At 43.7% G+C, this 20,383-nt stretch overlaps 7 protein-coding genes across 9 annotated transcripts in view; all 7 read left to right on the top strand.

The window, feature by feature from the left end:
* The window catches only part of LOC101063628 (protocadherin beta-16-like), a 133,834-nt gene that overhangs the window by 60,743 nt on the left and 52,708 nt on the right, over positions 1-20,383 (top strand). The window lies entirely within an intron of this gene.
* LOC101063852 (protocadherin beta-16-like) lies at positions 52-2,800 on the top strand. The gene has a single exon (XM_003979615.3). The coding sequence runs from the start codon at positions 334-336 to the stop codon at positions 2,779-2,781; it is 2,448 nt and encodes an 815-aa protein (XP_003979664.2). The 5' UTR covers positions 52-333; the 3' UTR covers positions 2,782-2,800.
* LOC105419944 (protocadherin beta-16-like) lies at positions 3,763-6,312 on the top strand. The gene has a single exon (XM_029847735.1). It carries the CDS (start codon positions 3,798-3,800, stop codon positions 6,282-6,284), a length of 2,487 nt encoding a protein of 828 aa, XP_029703595.1. The 5' UTR covers positions 3,763-3,797; the 3' UTR covers positions 6,285-6,312.
* LOC101076101 (protocadherin gamma-A2-like) lies at positions 7,020-9,369 on the top strand (the record flags this gene model as incomplete). Its single annotated transcript, XM_029847752.1, has 1 exon — positions 7,020-9,369. A coding segment is annotated over exon 1 (2,322 nt), but the record flags the coding sequence as incomplete, so codon positions are not given.
* LOC101075876 (protocadherin beta-16-like) lies at positions 9,790-13,848 on the top strand. The gene has a single exon (XM_011621735.2). The coding sequence runs from the start codon at positions 11,023-11,025 to the stop codon at positions 13,552-13,554; it is 2,532 nt and encodes an 843-aa protein (XP_011620037.2). The 5' UTR covers positions 9,790-11,022; the 3' UTR covers positions 13,555-13,848.
* LOC115252447 (protocadherin beta-16-like) lies at positions 13,944-16,506 on the top strand. Its single transcript, XM_029847694.1, has one exon. The coding sequence runs from the start codon at positions 14,065-14,067 to the stop codon at positions 16,504-16,506; it is 2,442 nt and encodes an 813-aa protein (XP_029703554.1). The 5' UTR covers positions 13,944-14,064.
* LOC115252446 (protocadherin gamma-A2-like) lies at positions 16,464-19,787 on the top strand. The gene has a single exon (XM_029847692.1). The coding sequence runs from the start codon at positions 17,355-17,357 to the stop codon at positions 19,785-19,787; it is 2,433 nt and encodes an 810-aa protein (XP_029703552.1). The 5' UTR covers positions 16,464-17,354.

Genomic DNA, 20,383 nt, shown 5'->3' with positions numbered 1-20,383 from the left:
TTATTAAGCATTTTTAAACCATCCGGACTTTCCACGGGTATTTAATGTTTAACTTAAAATGATATTTATTAAAGGCAGTTTAATATCCTTATGGCAGACATTACCATAGATGGGCTCTGAGCGCCGCTGTTGATACATGGCTGAGTTAATAACGCGTCAGCAGCGCAGCAGTCCTCCCTTTTAATGCAGTTCACTGTTCACTGCTGGAAAACACGACAAGATCCGTCGTCACCATCGAACGTTTGTCTCTTTTGCGGAGTTTTTGTGGGGAAAAGGTGCATTTTTTCTCTACGTGGATGTCATTACGCCAGGTTTACTTTGAATTGAATCATCATGGGATTTAAAATGGATTGTTCGTGGATCGACGCTCGCAGAGGCCGATGGCAACAAATGATCGTCATTGTTTGTCTGTACAAGCTGATCTTGGTGGCTGGGCAGGCTCGATATTCCGTTCCGGAGGAGCAGGCGGTGGGATCTGTGGTCGGGAACATTGCTAGAGATTTAGGTGTGGATGTATCGAGGCTTGTGACAGGTAACGCTCGTATTATTGCAAAAGGAGGGCGACAATTTGTGGATTTGAACAAAGACAAAGGCACCCTGGTTATAAAAGAGCGGATCGACCGAGAAGAGCTGTGTGGAAAGACGACGCCCTGTAGTTTCAGTTTTGAGCTGATTTTAGAAAACCCCATCCAGCTTTATCGAGTAACAGTCGAGGTAATAGATGTGAACGACAACAGCCCGTCTTTCCCGAAAAAAGAAATCAATTTGAATATCGCTGAAAGTGTTGCATCTGGAACGCGTTTCTCTTTGGTGAGAGCAAGTGATGCGGACGTTGGTGTTAATGATATTCAGAAATATACACTGAAACCATCAGATCATTTCAAATTGGAAGTGCACAGCCAGCCGGATGGTGAAAAATTTATTGAAATGGTTTTACAGAACGCGTTAGACCGAGAGAAACAGGAGACGCACACGCTGGTGCTGATTGGTTCAGATGGAGGAGAGCCGCGCAGATCAGGGACAGTTCGCATCCACATTACTGTGCTAGATGCTAATGATAATGCTCCTGTGTGTAGCCAACCTGTTTATAAAGCTGATATCAAGGAGAATTCCGCCGAAGGAACTGTTGTAACTACGGTTAAGGCAAATGACGCAGATACTGGTGCAAACGGGGAGGTGTCTTACTCAATCCAATATGTTGCCATAGAGGCATCTAACATCTTCGTGATAGACTCTCAGACCGGAGAGATTAAAGTTGTGGGTAAATTAGATTTTGAAAAATCCAAAACGTATCAGTTAAACGTTCAGGCCAGTGATCACGGTGGATATACAGACACGTGCAAAGTGATTATTCAGATTATTGATGAGAATGACAACATTCCCACAATACAGATGATGTCATTCACTCAATCCATATCAGAGGATTCTCCTCCAGGAACAACTATAGCTGTTGTCAACGTTGATGATGCTGATTCTGAGCGCAACGGTGTTGTGAAGTGCTCCATTAACTCTGACGTACCTTTCAAAATGGAGTCTTCATTAACAGGCTATTACTCCATAGTGACGGAAACATTCCTGGATAGAGAGAGTGTTCCCGAGTACAATATCACTATAACTGTCTCTGACCAAGGCTCTCCACCTCTGTCAAACACTAAGAATATCAATGTGAAAGTCTCGGATGTGAATGACAGTCCACCAAAGTTTGATCAGGCAGAATACAGCAAAACTCTTCCTGAAAACAACTCTCCTGGATTCTCTGTGTTTGCGATCAGCGCTACAGATGCAGACTGGGGTCAAAATGCTCGCGTGTCTTACTTTCTAGAAGAGAAAGAGATTAATGGGATTGCTGTGTCGACCTTAGTCTCTGTAAATTCAGAAAATGGAGTCATTCATGCAGTAAGATCGTTTGATTATGAGCAAATCAAGTGGTTTGAGTTTAATGTGACTGCTCGTGATGCTGGATCCCCTCCGCTCAGCTCAATGGCTACAGTTAAAATCTTAATCCAGGACCAGAACGATAACCCCCCTCAGGTTCTGTACCCGGTCCAGACTGGAAGCTCCATGGTGGCTGAAATGGTGCCTCGTTCAGCAGATGTGGGCTACCTGGTGACTAAAGTGGTGGCTGTTGATGTGGACTCTGGACAGAATGCCTGGCTCTCCTATAAACTGCAGAAAGCCACAGACAGGGCCCTGTTTGAAGTGGGCCTCCAGAATGGAGAGATCAGAACCATCCGCCAAGTGTCTGATAAAGATGCTGTCAAACAAAGACTGAGTGTTATCGTGGAGGACAACGGGCAGCCCTCTCGTTCAGCTACAGTCATTGTGAACGTGGCGGTGGCCGACAGCTTCCCTGAAGTGCTGTCAGAGTTCACTGACTTTGCACACGACAAGGAGTACAATGACAACCTGACTTTTTACTTAGTCTTGGCTTTGGCTGTGGTCTCCTTCCTCTTCATCACCTGTTTAGTGGTTATTATATCAGTCAAGATCTACAGGTGGAGACAGTCTCGCATCCTGTATCACTCCAGTCTGCCTGTCATTCCATATTATCCACCACGTTACTCAGACACTTTGGGGACAGGGACTCTCCAACACGTGTACAACTACGAGGTGTGCAGGACCACTGACTCCAGAAAGAGTGACTGTAAGTTTGGCAGAGCTGCTAGTCAGAACGTGCTGATAATGGACCCCAGTTCTACAGGAACCATGCAGAGGATTCAGAGTGAGAAGAGCATCCTGGATGAACCAGACTCTCCTCTAGAGGTGAGGGCTTTGGCATGATATTTACTCGTTATTCTTTCTGTGAAAAGTGGGATTGACTGCATAGAACTGTTTGCTGAGAAATCTTGAAATTCTGACCTATGAATGAGTTTCAGATCTAAAGTCCGTGGGCATCTGCAGTGACTGGATTGCACATTGTTTTTCTATATGAACCTTGATATGCTGCTAGGTTTGAACCCATCTGATCGTTGAGATTTTTAGCTGTATATATTCCATCATCTGCTTTGAATGTTCATATGATATTTTGGTCTGTGTTAAGATCGTGCAGTCACAGATGGCTCAGGTTCACCTAAATATTGATAATATATTGTCACACTGATAATATTGATAACCTGGTTGAAGAATGTATAGTGCTGTGATGGTAGGCTGTCAGAATACTTTTTTCTAAAAACCATCACAAAGAAACATTTTAATCACCTGATTAATTTAATTAGTGTGCCTATGAACAAATCCAGATGTCTATGAAAGTAAACATATATGTCATTGTTTGCAACATAAATAATATATGGACTACCAAATCCCTATTCGACTAAATCCATACATTGTGCTGTTATCATTCTTTAAATTAATTTTTGAGGCCCTATTTCTGTCTTCAACAAAACTATTATGTAGTTTGTCTTGAATCAGTCAGTAGTAACCTTCTATTGTGAGAAATTGGAATGTTCACGTCACATCTCTGGCTCAGGAAAAACGCCTCTTAATTTAATAAAGGTTTAGGGCATTTTAAATTCTTATTCCAGGCCAAAAGTCGAAGACTCATATTGAAAAACCCTGGTCTTTCCCAGTTTTGGACTCTAAGGGACGCTGTTGATTAGTAGAACGAAGTGAGCTGTTGGAGGATGAGGCAGGAGAGAGAGAGAGGTCTCACCGTCGTCATACGTGCTGCAGATCGACAGAGAAACAGACGTTTTTGAAGGAGCATTCTTTAAAATTATGTTGTAATCATACAGTGAACTGAGCCACAACATTGTTTTCCTTTGGATGTCATTCATCTTCTGGATTGTATTCTTTACGACATGGAGACAGGTTCGCATTCGGGGACAAAATGGGTGTCGTGCTGGACATTTACATGGCAAGTGTTATTTTTCGTCTGCATGATTTTGACCACTGACGGCCAAATCCGCTACTCGGTGCCGGAGGAAATGAAAAGGGGCTCATTTATCGGTAATGTAGCACAGGATCTTGGCTTGGATCTGAGCAGACTTCGCTCTGGTCGAGCCCGTATTGTGACCGGAGAAAACAATCAGTACACCGAGCTGAAGGCAGACAAAGGGCTTCTAGTGGTGAAGGAGAGAATCGACCGCGAAGAGATCTGTGGAGACGTGTCGCCGTGCAGCTTCAGCTTTGAAATTATTTTAGAGAACCCGATCGAACTCCACAGGGTGACGGTGGAAATATTGGACGTGAACGATCATTCTCCTGCTTTTAAAAACAATGTGGTTAACCTGGAAATTAGTGAATCTGCAACAATAGGATCGCACTTCGACTTGGACAGCGCATATGACCCTGACGCAGGAATAAACACGCTGCAGCAATACACATTGAGCCCAAATGATCATTTCGCTCTGAAACAACACTCAAACGCTGACGGAATCAAATTCGCTGTCATGATTTTGCAGAAACCATTAGACAGGGAGCTGAATCCGAATCTCTCTCTAAAGCTTATTGCAGTGGACGGAGGAACTCCTCAACGATCTGGGACAGTAAATATTGAGATTAAAGTTCTCGATGTCAATGACAATCCTCCGGTTTTTAATCAATCGCTGTACACTGCTACGGTTATAGAGAATGCACCTATAGGCACTTACATTACCACAGTCAATGCTTCAGATGCGGATAGTGGTTCTAATGGTGCAGTTACTTACAGCTTATCCATAGTGAAGGGAAAATCGAGCGAAAAATTCGAAATTAACAGTTCAACTGGCAAAATTACAGTCAGAGATAAAATCGATTTTGAAAAAGACAGAAAATACGAAATTAGAGTAATCGCCAAAGATCAGGGAGGCCTAAGTGACGCATCTAAAGTCATCATCGATGTAGTTGATATAAACGATAACGCCCCAGTTATTAATATGATGTCATTTTCTAGCCTGGTATCCGAAGATGTGCCCCCAGGCACGACGATTGCTGTTTTTAATGTGAAGGATGCCGACTCCGAAAGAAACGGGCAGATAACATGTTCAATAGAACAAAGGCTTCCTTTCAAAATCTATTCTTCTTTGACAAGTTACTACAATTTGTTGTCAGATGCTGCTTTTGATCGTGAATTGAAAGCAGAATACAACATAACTGTTACTGCAACCGACTCAGGATCGCCCCCGCTTTCTGCTGAAACGACTTTACACGTCAGGATCTCCGATATTAACGACAACGCTCCGCTCTTTACAAAACCTAGTTACTCCGCTTATATTACTGAAAACAACGCCCCGGGAATATCGATATCCCATGTCAGTGCGCAAGATGCGGACTGGAGCCAAAATGCGCGGATTTCATACTTCCTGGATGATGCGCAGGTGGATGGCGTTCTAGTTTCCTCTTTTCTGTCAATAAACTCTGAAAGCGGAGTGATCCAGGCAACACGCTCGTTTGATTATGAACAGATTAAGCAGCTGGTATTTAGTGTCAAAGCTCAGGACGGAGGTTCTCCTCCACTCAGCAGCAACGTGACTGTGAAAATCCTGATCCAGGACCAGAACGATAACCCCCCTCAGGTTCTGTACCCGGTCCAGACTGGAGGCTCTATGGTGGCTGAAATGGTGCCTCGTTCAGCAGATGTGGGCTACCTGGTGACTAAAGTGGTGGCTGTTGATGTGGACTCTGGACAGAATGCCTGGCTCTCCTATAAACTGCAGAAAGCCACAGACAGGGCCCTGTTTGAAGTGGGCCTCCAGAATGGAGAGATCAGAACCATCCGCCAAGTGTCTGATAAAGATGCCGTCAAACAAAGACTGAGTGTTATCGTGGAGGACAACGGGCAGCCCTCTCGTTCAGCTACAGTCATTGTGAACGTGGCGGTGGCCGACAGCTTCCCTGAAGTGCTGTCAGAGTTCACTGACTTTGCTCACGACAAGGAGTACAATGACAACCTGACTTTTTACTTAGTCTTGGCTTTGGCTGTGGTCTCCTTCCTCTTCATCACCTGTTTAGTGGTTATTATATCAGTCAAGATCTACAGGTGGAGACAGTCTCGCATCCTGTATCACTCCAGTCTGCCTGTCATTCCATATTATCCACCACGTTACTCAGACACTTTGGGGACAGGGACTCTCCAACACGTGTACAACTACGAGGTGTGCAGGACCACTGACTCCAGAAAGAGTGACTGTAAGTTTGGCAGAGCTGCTAGTCAGAACGTGCTGATAATGGACCCCAGTTCTACAGGAACCATGCAGAGGATTCAGAGTGAAAAGAGCATCCTGGATGAACCAGACTCTCCTCTAGAGGTGAGGGCTTTTACATGTTTTTTACTCCTCATATCATCTATGAGAAAGGGCCTTCGCTGAAGTTATATGATTTGCTGATTTCTGACCCTTGAAAGATTTTCAGAACTACAGTTTGTGGACAGCTCCAGTGACTGGTTCACATACGGGTTTCCTAAATGAACCTTCATACTGTATGTCTGCTGGTTATGATTTTTTTTTGTCTCCACGCACTCTTTTAATCATCATACAGACGCCACACGGAGCTAAAACTATTAATTTTCATTAAATCATCTTGAGGAGTCTTGCGATTCAGCTGGATATATAACCATTTACTGTCACTGTGCTGTGGCATGATTTGTTGTTGTTTTCACATCTCTTCATATTGAGTAAAATACCTATGAAAACGTACACATTTGATTTTCTTTTCTATACTAATATAGCCCATTTCCTGTCAGAAAACTGAGTGGCATTATTTTATGTGCTGTGACAAAGGGAAAGTGGAAACTGTGACATACAGTATTTTGGTAATAGTGTGAAAACAGGTGCAGTTCAGTGACTCAGGCTCACAGGGACGCTGTTGACCAGTGTGCTGAGATTTAACAGCTCATTGCAGCCGTTCTTCCCACATTATAACGAGATGATACCGAGGAAGGGAAACACTCGAGGTCGAACGTTTTGAAACAGTGAGAAGATTTAAACGACATCGGGGAACAAAAGGGGGCTTGGGTTCTGGATTAAATCCTGGAATTATTTATTTTCCTCGCATCTGTGGATGTTTTTATTTTGTTGTTCACTGGACGGCTGAGTTCTTCCTTTTTTGTACACAGCAGAATCGAATAGAACAATGGCACGGCAAGTACTGTTTCTGCTGTGTGTTTGCTTCAGATCGGTGATCGGGCAGATCAGCTACAGCATTCCCGAGGAAATGGCGACAGGCTCTTTAGTTGGTAACATCGCGCAGGATTTGGGCATCGACCTGAAACGGTTGGAATCAGGAAAGGCTCGTATATATACAGGGGAAGGTCCAGATTACATCGAGCTGAATAAAGCGAGGGGAGTCCTTTTAATCAAAGAGCGGATAGACAGAGAAGCTCTCTGCAGACAGACGACGCCCTGCTCGCTGGATATTCAAATAATTCTGGAAAATCCGATGCAGTTTTACAGCGTGACTGTGGAAGTGACAGATATTAACGATAACTCGCCGAGTTTCAAAAACAGCAAAATGGAATTTGAAATTAATGAACTGGCACACATCGGGTCGAAATTTATTTTAGAAAAGGCAAGCGATAATGACGTCGGTGTTAATGGTCTCCGAGGCTATTCACTCAGTTCAAGTGATGCGTTTGCTTTAAATCCGTACAGAATCGGGAGTAACAGAAATATTGAGATGGTTTTAAAGAGGCATCTCGACCGAGAAAAACAAGAGCGATTGTCTTTAACGCTGACCGCGACCGACGGAGGAGAGCCGCAGCTCTCTGGGACGGTGAATATTCTTATCACGGTGCTGGACGCGAACGATAATGCACCCGTGTGTACCCAGGCAGAATTTAAGGCTAATGTGAAAGAAAATGCACAAAAAGGAGCTGTTTTAACGACTGTGAGTGCGTCTGACGCAGATGATGGTCCTCACGGGCGCATTTACTATTCGATCTCGAACGCTCCTGATGGCGCACATGAATTGTTTCATGTCGATAAAGAAAACGGCGAAGTAACGTTAACAGGAACACTTGATTATGAAAATATTCGCCATTATGAGATAGATGTTCAAGCGTCGGATGAAGGTGGAAATTCAGATGTCTGTAAAGTTATTATCGAGGTGCTAGACACAAATGATAACCCACCAGCTATTAATATTATGTCAACGTCATCCGGGATATCAGAAGATGTCAAACCGGGCACTGTTCTAACTATGATGAATGTTCAGGATCCAGACTCAGGTGAAAATGGAAACGTTCATTGTTATATTAAAGAGAACCTCCCGTTCACAATTTCCTTAACTTCAAAGGTGTTTTTCAGTTTAGTCACAGACAGTGAGTTAAACCGAGAAGAATTTTCTGAGTATAACATCACAGTGAGCTGCTCTGATGAGGGAGTGCCCTCCCTCTCCAGCAGCGTCACTCTCACCTTACAGATCTCTGATGTCAATGACAACCCTCCTGTCTTTGAGAGGAGCTCATATGAGGCCTACATTGTAGAAAACAACACACCAGGTCTCTCTGTATTCACAGTCAAAGCCAGAGACGCTGACTGGAACCAGAACGCTCGTGTTTCCTACATCCTGGAGGACTCCTCTGTTAACGGAGTTCCAGTCTCCTCATATGTGTCCGTTAGTGCTGATAGTGGAGTCGTCCATGCAGTGCGCTCTTTTGACTACGAGCAGATCAAAGACTTTCACTTCCTGGTCAAAGCTCAGGATGGAGGTTCTCCTCCACTCAGCAGCAACGTGAGCGTGAAAATCCTGATCCAGGACCAGAACGATAACCCCCCTCAGGTTCTGTACCCGGTCCAGACTGGAGGCTCTATGGTGGCTGAAATGGTGCCTCGTTCAGCAGATGTGGGCTACCTGGTGACTAAAGTGGTGGCTGTTGATGTGGACTCTGGACAGAATGCCTGGCTCTCCTATAAACTGCAGAAAGCCACAGACAGGGCCCTGTTTGAAGTGGGCCTCCAGAATGGAGAGATCAGAACCATCCGCCAAGTGTCTGATAAAGATGCCGTCAAACAAAGACTGAGTGTTATCGTGGAGGACAACGGGCAGCCCTCTCGTTCAGCTACAGTCATTGTGAACGTGGCGGTGGCCGACAGCTTCCCTGAAGTGCTGTCAGAGTTCACTGACTTTGCTCACGACAAGGAGTACAATGACAACCTGACTTTTTACTTAGTCTTGGCTTTGGCTGTGGTCTCCTTCCTCTTCATCACCTGTTTAGTGGTTATTATATCAGTCAAGATCTACAGGTGGAGACAGTCTCGCATCCTGTATCACTCCAGTCTGCCTGTCATTCCATATTATCCACCACGTTACTCAGACACTTTGGGGACAGGGACTCTCCAACACGTGTACAACTACGAGGTGTGCAGGACCACTGACTCCAGAAAGAGTGACTGTAAGTTTGGCAGAGCTGCTAGTCAGAACGTGCTGATAATGGACCCCAGTTCTACAGGAACCATGCAGAGGATTCAGAGTGAGAAGAGCATCCTGGATGAACCAGACTCTCCTCTAGAGGTCAGTTTTAATTATCTTTTATGTCCGTGTTGTGAGTTTTTGTCCAGTTATAGCAAAGGTAAACCTTCCACGGTCCGTTTTTCAGTGGAAGTTGTACATCCTATTCATATTTGCGACATCCATGTATCACATACAGTTTATGTGACAAACATGCAAAGCAGTGATATTTATTCACAAATGCTTTCTACTGTTGAGAGATGTGAAATTTTTTCTGTCAACTGCAGCATCTCCAGCATTACTGTGGGCTGCTGTATGCTGTATGTACAGTTTTCTGATGAATGAAAGAAATTTATCTCAGACCAGTAAAAGATCTGTTGCAGTACTATAGCAATGAATTCTCACCATGCACAGTTTCAACTAATGTGCATGTTTTGGGACTCTGAGAGGAGAGAATTTTACCTGGAGGGCATGAAATAGCTGTGGAATTTGCACAGCATTCTAGTGTATTTTTCTACACTGTTAAAGGATGTATTTTATAATAACACGTGATCAAAAGTAAACATCGCTGGGATTACCACAAAGGAGACTCTTCAGAATACATTGAGAGAGTTCAGCACCATAGACAGCGACGGTCCTCTTCATTGCCGGACACAACAGTTGACATTTTACTGATTGTCTCACATTCATTGGAACAGTTCCCTTTCTTTTTCATACAAAACATGTGTGTGCGTGTTTGTATGATTATTTGGTAGTTTTCTTCAGTGAAAACCTGTTTATAATAAGAATAGGTGTTGCTGTTATCTGTTTTGGTCACATGTGATTTATGCGATCAATGCAGCTTTTCTTAAATTTAGGAGTGATTTGTAATTGAAGATGTTTTAATTAAATTTCATGATAAATCTGATCATCCACTTTGTGTGATCACTGTATACATTAGATTTAAAGTGGAGATGTAATTACAGGTTTTAAAGAACATCAGGTTCAGCGATGATGGTTTGTCGTTAATGATGGAGAGATAGATGCAGAGAGAGAGAGAGAAACAAAGAGAGACACAGGCAGAGAAAGAGACCTAAAGAGTGACCCAGAGCCAGAGAGAGAGAGAGAGAGAGAGATATGAAGTGGTCGGGTATAAACAGCATAGAAGTGGATGCACCACCTTTGAACTGTTTTTATGTAATTATTTTAAAAGCATTTGTTTAATTATTTTTAATTTGAGCTCCCTGACACAGTTTCTTCTTCATATACATCCCTTCAAATTGATATAGTGAAAGGATTTATTGTATCATATTGAATACCTAGTTTTCACATCCTGTATGATGTTAGACACATCGTTCAAAGCACAAAAGCTTTGTTTTATTTTTCCGGAGTCCTGTAGTTCAACACAGTGAACTCTTAGGGCCGCTGTTGACCAGCCTGTGTAATTTAAGTGGAAGATATCAGCAATTCCTCCCTCATGATTTCAGCTCCAGAACAACAGAAAGACCTTGAACAGTGAGGACTGCGAAGGGCACCGCTCTAATCATTGTACGGATATTCATTTATTTTTTTTAAATTTTATTCGATCGGATAATTATTTAAAACCAGGAAACATCGCACGGATTACTGCACATTCGAAGGCTTTTTTCTCTGCAATACTGCGTGTTGAATCTTGCTACGATGGCGGACAGAACAATTGGACGTCCACTGCTGCTGTTTATTTCGATTATCTCTCTCAAATCCGTCATTGGGCAAGTGAGCTACTCGGTACCAGAGGAAATGCCGAAAGGCTCTTTTATTGGTGATATTGCTCAAGATCTGGGTTTGGATCCGAAAAGGCTGAAATCGGGAAAGGCGCGCATCTATACGGGAGACAATGCGGAGTACATCGAGCTGAATAAAGAGAAAGGGATCCTGCTCATCAAAGACAGAATAGACAGAGAGGCCATCTGTGCCCAGACATCGCCCTGTTCGTTGCATTTCCAGGTAATTTTAGAGAATCCGATGGAGTTTTACAGCATCACTGTCGAGGTTACGGACATCAACGACAACGCCCCGACTTTTAATAGTGGTGAGATGAAATTCAGAATTAGCGAATCTGCTGTTACAGGAGCTGTTTTCTCGTTGCAGCCAGCAATAGATCTGGATGTCGGTATTAATGGATTACAAAATTATCGGTTGCATCCAGCCGACAACTTCGCTTTGAAGCTACAAAACCAAGCAGACGGAAGCAAGATGGTAGAAATGGTTTTACAGAAGCCATTAGACAGAGAGACGAAAGATCATTTGACTCTGGTTCTGACTGCAGTAGACGGTGGTGAGCCGCAGCTCTCCGGGACCGTGCAGATAGATATAAACGTACTAGATGCTAACGATAACGCTCCTGTTTTTACACAAAAAATCTACAAATCAACAATAAAAGAAAATTCGCTTCCTGGAACGAAAATAATAACTGTTCGTGCCTCCGATTTGGATGAAGGATCATACGGTAAAATTTCTTATAGTATACAAAATATTCTCGACACTGTATCAGATTTATTTAATGTTGACAGAGAGACAGGGCAGGTTACATTAGTCGGAAATACAGACTTTGAAAAAAAACGACAGTATCAAGTACATGCCAGAGCCAGTGATGAGGGAGGTTTAACTGATTCTTGTAAAATTATTGTTGAAATAACAGACACAAATGACAATGCTCCTGTTATAAATGTAATGTCAAAGTCCAGTGCAATAACTGAAGACATTCAGCCTGGCACTGTTGTGACAATGATAAACATCCAAGATCCAGACTCGGGGGAGAATGGAAATGTTCACTGTTATATTAAAGAAAGCATTCCATTCACAATTTCTTCAACATCCACTAACTTTTTCAGTTTAACGACAGACAGTGAGCTGGACAGGGAGAGAGAATCAGAGTATAACATCACAGTGAGCTGCTCTGATGAGGGAGTGCCCTCCCTCTCCAGCAGCGTCACTCTCACCTTACAGATCTCTGATGTCAATGACAACCCTCCTGTCTTTGAGAGGAGCTCATATGAGGCCTACATTGTAGAGAACAACACACCAGGTCTCTCTATATTCACAGTCAAAGCCAGAGACGCTGACTGGAACCAGAACGCTCGTGTTTCCTACATCCTGGAGGACTCCTCTGTTAACGGAGTTCCAGTCTCCTCATATGTGTCCGTTAGTGCTGATAGTGGAGTCGTTCATGCAGTGCGCTCTTTTGACTACGAGCAGATCAAAGACTTTCACTTCCTGGTCAAAGCTCAGGATGGAGGTTCTCCTCCACTCAGCAGCAACGTGAGCGTGAAAATCCTGATCCAGGACCAGAACGATAACCCCCCTCAGGTTCTGTACCCGGTCCAGACTGGAGGCTCTATGGTGGCTGAAATGGTGCCTCGTTCAGCAGATGTGGGCTACCTGGTGACTAAAGTGGTGGCTGTTGATGTGGACTCTGGACAGAATGCCTGGCTCTCCTATAAACTGCAGAAAGCCACAGACAGGGCCCTGTTTGAAGTGGGCCTCCAGAATGGAGAGATCAGAACCATCCGCCAAGTGTCTGATAAAGATGCCGTCAAACAAAGACTGAGTGTTATCGTGGAGGACAACGGGCAGCCCTCTCGTTCAGCTACAGTCATTGTGAACGTGGCGGTGGCCGACAGCTTCCCTGAAGTGCTGTCAGAGTTCACTGACTTTGCACACGACAAGGAGTACAATGACAACCTGACTTTTTACTTAGTCTTGGCTTTGGCTGTGGTCTCCTTCCTCTTCATCACCTGTTTAGTGGTTATTATATCAGTCAAGATCTACAGGTGGAGACAGTCTCGCATCCTGTATCACTCCAGTCTGCCTGTCATTCCATATTATCCACCACGTTACTCAGACACTTTGGGGACAGGGACTCTCCAACACGTGTACAACTATGAGGTGTGCAGGACCACTGACTCCAGAAAGAGTGACTGTAAGTTTGGCAGAGCTGCTAGTCAGAACGTGCTGATAATGGACCCCAGTTCTACAGGAACCATGCAGAGGATTCAGAGTGAAAAGAGCATCCTGGATGAACCAGACTCTCCTCTAGAGGTTAGATGTTCTTTTGTCATTGTTATAAATGTATATTTGTGTTATTGGCATGTGATTTGTCACACTCAATGGTTTGCTGTTTATTTCATGGCTTTGGTTAATTACTATCACAAAAAACACAAAATAGTCTAAAATTCTTTGCAACAAATCACCACAGAGTCCAGTACACAATACACCTTCATTATAATCACTTCATTCTGTGTTTCGGATAACACTTGAGTATTCTCTTCTGGTAAAGATCCTGTTTTTGAATGAGTTTTGTCAGACAGCACCCTTAAAGATAAAGCCCAGCTATGGTTTGTGCTGGTGGGTCTGCATTTGGGTTATTCACTCCTGCAAGGGCTTTCTTGTTTGGCTAAATATGCTTTTCTTATTTTATTTGCGCAACAACGTGTAATACAATAGATTGAACTCTAAGGGCCGCTATTGACCTGCAGCTATCGGTCGAGTATGATATGCAGTCCGTCCCAGTCATCATTTTTCCTCCATTTTGGAGAACAACGGGCAAACAGAGCGCATCACGGACTAGGAGAGACACGATCGTCGACAAGGGCGATTATTGCCAAGGATATTTTATTGACAGATAAACAAGGACTGTGATTGTTGTTGTGTTTCTCATTCTTGGAGGGACCGTGCGAAACAATGAGGTTCCGAGTGCTTTTGTGGATTGCAGTCGCGCATATCACCGCGGTGATCGGGCAGGTCAGCTACTCCGTTCCAGAGGAGATGAAAAGGGGATCTCTCGTTGGTAACATCGCCCAGGATTTAGGTCTGGACACACGACGATTGATGTCAGGAAAAGCTCGGATTTTTACTGGAGACAGCGCGAATTACATCGAGCTCAACAGAGAACGTGGAGTCCTCCTCATCAAAGAAAAGATAGACAGAGAAGCGCTTTGTGGACAGACGACGCCCTGCGCTCTGCATTTTCAGATTATTTTAGAAAATCCCATGGAATTATACACTGTAGCTGTCGAGGTCACCGATATAAATGATAACCCTCCGTTATTTGAACGATCAGAAATGAAATTCAAGATTAGTGAATCTGCCGTTAGCGGAGCCAAATTCTTGTTAGAGAGAGCGGTGGATGCAGATGTTGGATTAAATGGCCTTCAGAGTTATTTTCTTACAAGAACGGATCATTTTGTGCTAAAATTAAAAGAACAGCCAGAGGGAGAAAAGGTAGTTGAAATGATTTTACAAAAGCCTCTTGACAGAGAAAAAGAGGAGGAGATATTTCTGGTGTTGACAGCGATGGACGGAGGGCAGCCCGTTCTGTCTGGCACAGCGCAGGTGCATGTGACGGTACTGGATGCGAATGACAACGCACCCGTATTTACAAAGCCCGTTTATAAAGCTACAGTACCTGAAAATGCACTTATAGGTACATTGATAACCAAGGTGAGTGCTTCAGATGCTGACAAAGGGTTAAATGGCAAGATTACCTATACAATGTCCAACACAGCAGCAGATGTACGAGAGATGTTTGAGATGAATGAATCAAATGGCAATTTGATTTTAAAAAGTAATTTGGATTATGAGAAGGCCCGAAACTATCAAATACATGTGCAGGCAAGCGATGAAGGGGGACTGACAGATTCTTGTAAGATTACAGTTGAAGTAGCAGATATTAATGATAACAAGCCTGTTATTAATATAATGTCTCAGTCCAATGTAATTTCTGAGGACTCAAAACCAGAAACTGTTGTGACAATGGTTAATGTGCAAGACTTTGATTCTGGAGATAATGGCAAAATTCACTGCACAATCAATGAACAGATTCCTTTCATTTTAAAGCCAACATCAAGTAATTTCTTTAACTTGGTAACAAAGAGTAAGTTAGACAGGGAGAGAGAATCAGAGTATAACATCACAGTGAGCTGCTCTGATGAGGGAGTGCCCTCCCTCTCCAGCAGCGTCACTCTCACCTTACAGATCTCTGATGTCAATGACAACCCTCCTGTCTTTGAGAGGAGCTCATATGAGGCCTACATTGTAGAAAACAACACACCAGGTCTCTCTGTATTCACAGTCAAAGCCAGAGACGCTGACTGGAACCAGAACGCTCGTGTTTCCTACATCCTGGAGGACTCCTCTGTTAACGGAGTTCCAGTCTCCTCATATGTGTCCGTTAGTGCCGATAGTGGAGTCGTCCATGCAGTGCGCTCTTTTGACTACGAGCAGATCAAAGACTTTCACTTCCTGGTCAAAGCCCAGGATGGAGGTTCTCCTCCACTCAGCAGCAACGTGAGCGTGAAAATCCTGATCCAGGACCAGAACGATAACCCCCCTCAGGTTCTGTACCCGGTCCAGACTGGAGGCTCTATGGTGGCTGAAATGGTGCCTCGTTCAGCAGATGTGGGCTACCTGGTGACTAAAGTGGTGGCTGTTGATGTGGACTCTGGACAGAATGCCTGGCTCTCCTATAAACTGCAGAAAGCCACAGACAGGGCCCTGTTTGAAGTGGGCCTCCAGAATGGAGAGATCAGAACCATCCGCCAAGTGTCTGATAAAGATGCCGTCAAACAAAGACTGAGTGTTATCGTGGAGGACAACGGGCAGCCCTCTCGTTCAGCTACAGTCATTGTGAACGTGGCGGTGGCCGACAGCTTCCCTGAAGTGCTGTCAGAGTTCACTGACTTTGCACACGACAAGGAGTACAATGACAACCTGACTTTTTACTTAGTCTTGGCTTTGGCTGTGGTCTCCTTCCTCTTCATCACCTGTTTAGTGGTTATTATATCAGTCAAGATCTACAGGTGGAGACAGTCTCGCATCCTGTATCACTCCAGTCTGCCTGTCATTCCATATTATCCACCACGTTACTCAGACACTTTGGGGACAGGGACTCTCCAACACGTGTACAACTATGAGGTGTGCAGGACCACTGACTCCAGAAAGAGTGACTGTAAGTTTGGCAGAGCTGCTAGTCAGAACGTGCTGATAATGGACCCCAGTTCTACAGGAACCATGCAGAGGATTCAGAGTGAAAAGAGCATCCTGGATGAACCAGACTCTCCTCTTGAGGTCAGTTATGTGCTTTTTCAAATCCATGGGGATGTTTTGGCAACTCTAATAGTATAACCTTTTCAGTTTTGTATTAAACTGACAGTAGGTGAGATGTTCTGACATTTTCATAAATGGTCTATACATCAGCTTGCTTGAAGTTTACCTCAGCATTTATTGAAGCACTTTCAGTAAATCTGTCCTCTCTCTCTCTCTCTCTCTATCTCTCTATCTCTTGTTTCTTTCTTCCTCTGAACATCTCTCTACTTTGCTCTCTGTTTTCTCTTTCTTTTGTGCTTACATGTTATGTGAATATTTTTTTTGTGTAGCACATTAATGACAGAACTTTACTGTTTTTTTTTCGGTTGATCTGAGCTTGCTTCCGTTTTGAACTGAGGAGTTGAGTGTCCTGTTCAGAACCATGGACAGCGGCAACACTCTCCGCTTCAACAAACCGACAGAGGTTCTTTGTTAGAAATATCATTGTCGTTATTCATTGGACTAGTAGCATTATTCCTTAACCTGTTGCTGATTATTAACACTACTACAGATCTGAACAATGTTTTTCTTCACATGATATTTTTGGACTTTTTATTTCCTAATTTCAGTCGCTCCATCCAATAAAATATGATTAGAGAAATAGGTTTTATATTTTTGGATTGGATGGGAAAAGCCACATGCAGTTCAATATTTTAAACAGAAAGGGACGCTGTTGGCCATCGAGTTCTTGATAATTCATTGGTTGCAGTACCTCCCCTGCAAAGACGCCACAGTATTCCGTTCGGAAATAAAGGCAGAGCTGACAGTCGATATTTGCCGTGAAAAGCCAACGGTTCGACGGACCCGAATTGCTCCGCTCCACAGTTTAGGATATGCGTTAATCTTAACGCCACTGTCTCTGCTGGGCGGACAAAATCAGGCGCAGAATGGATTTATTGCTTTTCTTCACGTCGACAGGAACGATGGGATGGCATGTGCTGCTGTTCGTCTGCCTTTTCTTTCTCGGTGCGTCGGACGGTCAGGTCAGCTACTCCATTCCCGAGGAAATGACAAAGGGGGCTCAAATCGGTAACGTTGCACAGGATTTGGGTTTAAGTGTAGAACGATTGAAATCTGGCAAAGCTCGTATTTATACAGGAAATACCGAGGAATACATTGAGCTCAGGCAGGACAAAGGAGTCCTTCTCATTAAAGACAGAATTGACAGAGAGGCTCTGTGCGGTCAAACAATGCCTTGCGCACTTCATTTTCAGATGATCTTGGAAAACCCGATGGAGTTTTACACCGTTACGGTCGAAATTACCGACATAAATGACAACCCTCCCACGTTTGAGAGAGACGAGATAAGATATGACATTAGCGAATCCGCTCTGACGGGAGCTCGGTTCGTCCTGGAAAAGGCCATAGATGACGATGTTGGCTTAAACAGCTTGAAGAGCTACACCCTAAAACCGAGCGACAACTTTGTACTGAAAACTGTAAACCGCGGAGATGGATCTAAACATGTAGAGATGGTCTTACAGAAGCAGTTAGACCGAGAAAATCAAAATCATGTCTCACTAATATTAACAGCTCTCGACGGTGGTGAACCACAGCTGTCGGGCACAATGCAGATTATTGTCACTGTATTAGACGCCAATGATAACCCGCCCGTTTGCTCAAAACCCGAATATAAAGCGAGTGTGAGGGAGAACGCTCCTATAGGGACTCGAATAACCACCGTTTCTGCGACAGATAAAGACGAAGGCAATAACGGAATTGTAACATATATGATTTCCAAATCGGGAGCAGCGGGTTTATTCAGAATCGATGCCACTGACGGTGTATTGACTTTAAGTGGAAATGTAGATTATGAGAAGAGAAAACATTATGAGCTTGATGTTCAGGTGTCGGATCAGGGCGGGCTTTCCGACGCATGCAGAGTAACTGTGGACGTGACAGATGCGAACGATAACCCCCCATCAATTAATATAATGTCAAAGTCACAAACCGTGTCGGAGAATACTAAACCAGGCACAGTTATAACGATGCTGAATGTACAAGATCCAGATTCAAATGAAAATGGCAGAGTCATGTGTGTTTTAGACGAAAATATTCATTTTACGATTAGATCAACCACAAATAATTTCTTTACTGTCATAACAGACAGTGAGCTGGACAGGGAGAGAGAATCAGAGTATAACATCACAGTGAGCTGCTCTGATGAGGGAGTGTCCTCCCTCTCCAGCAGCGTCACTCTCACCTTACAGATCTCTGATGTCAATGACAACCCTCCTGTCTTTGAGAGGAGCTCATATGAGGCCTACATTGTAGAAAACAACACACCAGGTCTCTCTGTATTCACAGTCAAAGCCAGAGACGCTGACTGGAACCAGAACGCTCGTGTTTCCTACATCCTGGAGGACTCCTCTGTTAACGGAGTTCCAGTCTCCTCATATGTGTCCGTTAGTGCTGATAGTGGAGTCGTCCATGCAGTGCGCTCTTTTGACTACGAACAGATCAAAGACTTTCACTTCCTGGTCAAAGCCCAGGATGGAGGTTCTCCTCCACTCAGCAGCAACGTGAGCGTGAAAATCCTGATCCAGGACCAGAACGATAACCCCCCTCAGGTTCTGTACCCGGTCCAGACTGGAGGCTCTATGGTGGCTGAAATGGTGCCTCGTTCAGCAGATGTGGGCTACCTGGTGACTAAAGTGGTGGCTGTTGATGTGGACTCTGGACAGAATGCCTGGCTCTCCTATAAACTGCAGAAAGCCACAGACAGGGCCCTGTTTGAAGTGGGCCTCCAGAATGGAGAGATCAGAACCATCCGCCAAGTGACTGATAAAGATGCTGTCAAACAAAGACTGAGTGTTATCGTGGAGGACAACGGGCAGCCCTCTCGTTCAGCTACAGTCATTGTGAACGTGGCGGTGGCCGACAGCTTCCCTGAAGTGCTGTCAGAGTTCACTGACTTTGCTCACGACAAGGAGTACAATGACAACCTGACTTTTTACTTAGTCTTGGCTTTGGCTGTGGTCTCCTTCCTCTTCATCACCTGTTTAGTGGTTATTATATCAGTCAAGATCTACAGGTGGAGACAGTCTCGCATCCTGTATCACTCCAGTCTGCCTGTCATTCCATATTATCCACCACGTTACTCAGACACTTTGGGGACAGGGACTCTCCAACACGTGTACAACTACGAGGTGTGCAGGACCACTGACTCCAGAAAGAGTGACTGTAAGTTTGGCAGAGCTGCTAGTCAGAACGTGCTGATAATGGACCCCAGTTCTACAGGAACCATGCAGAGGATTCAGAGTGAAAAGAGCATCCTGGATGAACCAGACTCTCCTCTAGAGGTTAGAAGACTTTCATAATAATTATGTTTCTTTTAATGTAAATTTACAATGTGGTTGTGAGACGCTGAAGTCATAATTCTACAGATTACAAACACTAATTTCTATAGCTAAATTGTGAATTTTAAGTCTTTAACAGTCACATATTTAGCAACATGGAGAGTCACCTGTATTTTTTAATTATTATGATTATTATTAGTAGTATCATCAGTATAATTATTATTATGATCATTATAATGTGGATAACAATTGGGTTCAGTGAATGTTTAAAGTAAAAATGTTTATGTATCTTTTCTCTTTACCTGACAACCTTCCACATCAAGCCCTGTCTCAATGACACAACACACCTAAAGGTTTTTGGTTTACTTGTGTGTTGTTTTTTATTATAATTTTTATTCTGTCCTTGTATCAGGGAGTTGTAGTCTTTATCATATTTTTCATTACAAAGTAATTTTGCCGTTGTGGGAGGAAAGTTTTGCTGCACAGCCATTTTTTTCTGGAATTTCACACTTTTTCAATCATTTTTGCTCTAATTTGATAGTTAACAATTAACTACACTGTGTTCGAAATATCTCAAATATTCATTATATTAATTGAACTCAACGAATATTGAGCGG

This window comes from Takifugu rubripes, chromosome 14 (assembly GCF_901000725.2).
Source record: "Takifugu rubripes chromosome 14, fTakRub1.2, whole genome shotgun sequence".
Taxonomy (NCBI): domain Eukaryota; kingdom Metazoa; phylum Chordata; class Actinopteri; order Tetraodontiformes; family Tetraodontidae; genus Takifugu; species Takifugu rubripes.
The sequence above is the reverse complement of the archived record's forward strand: the minus strand, read 5'-3'. Positions and strand labels throughout refer to the sequence as shown.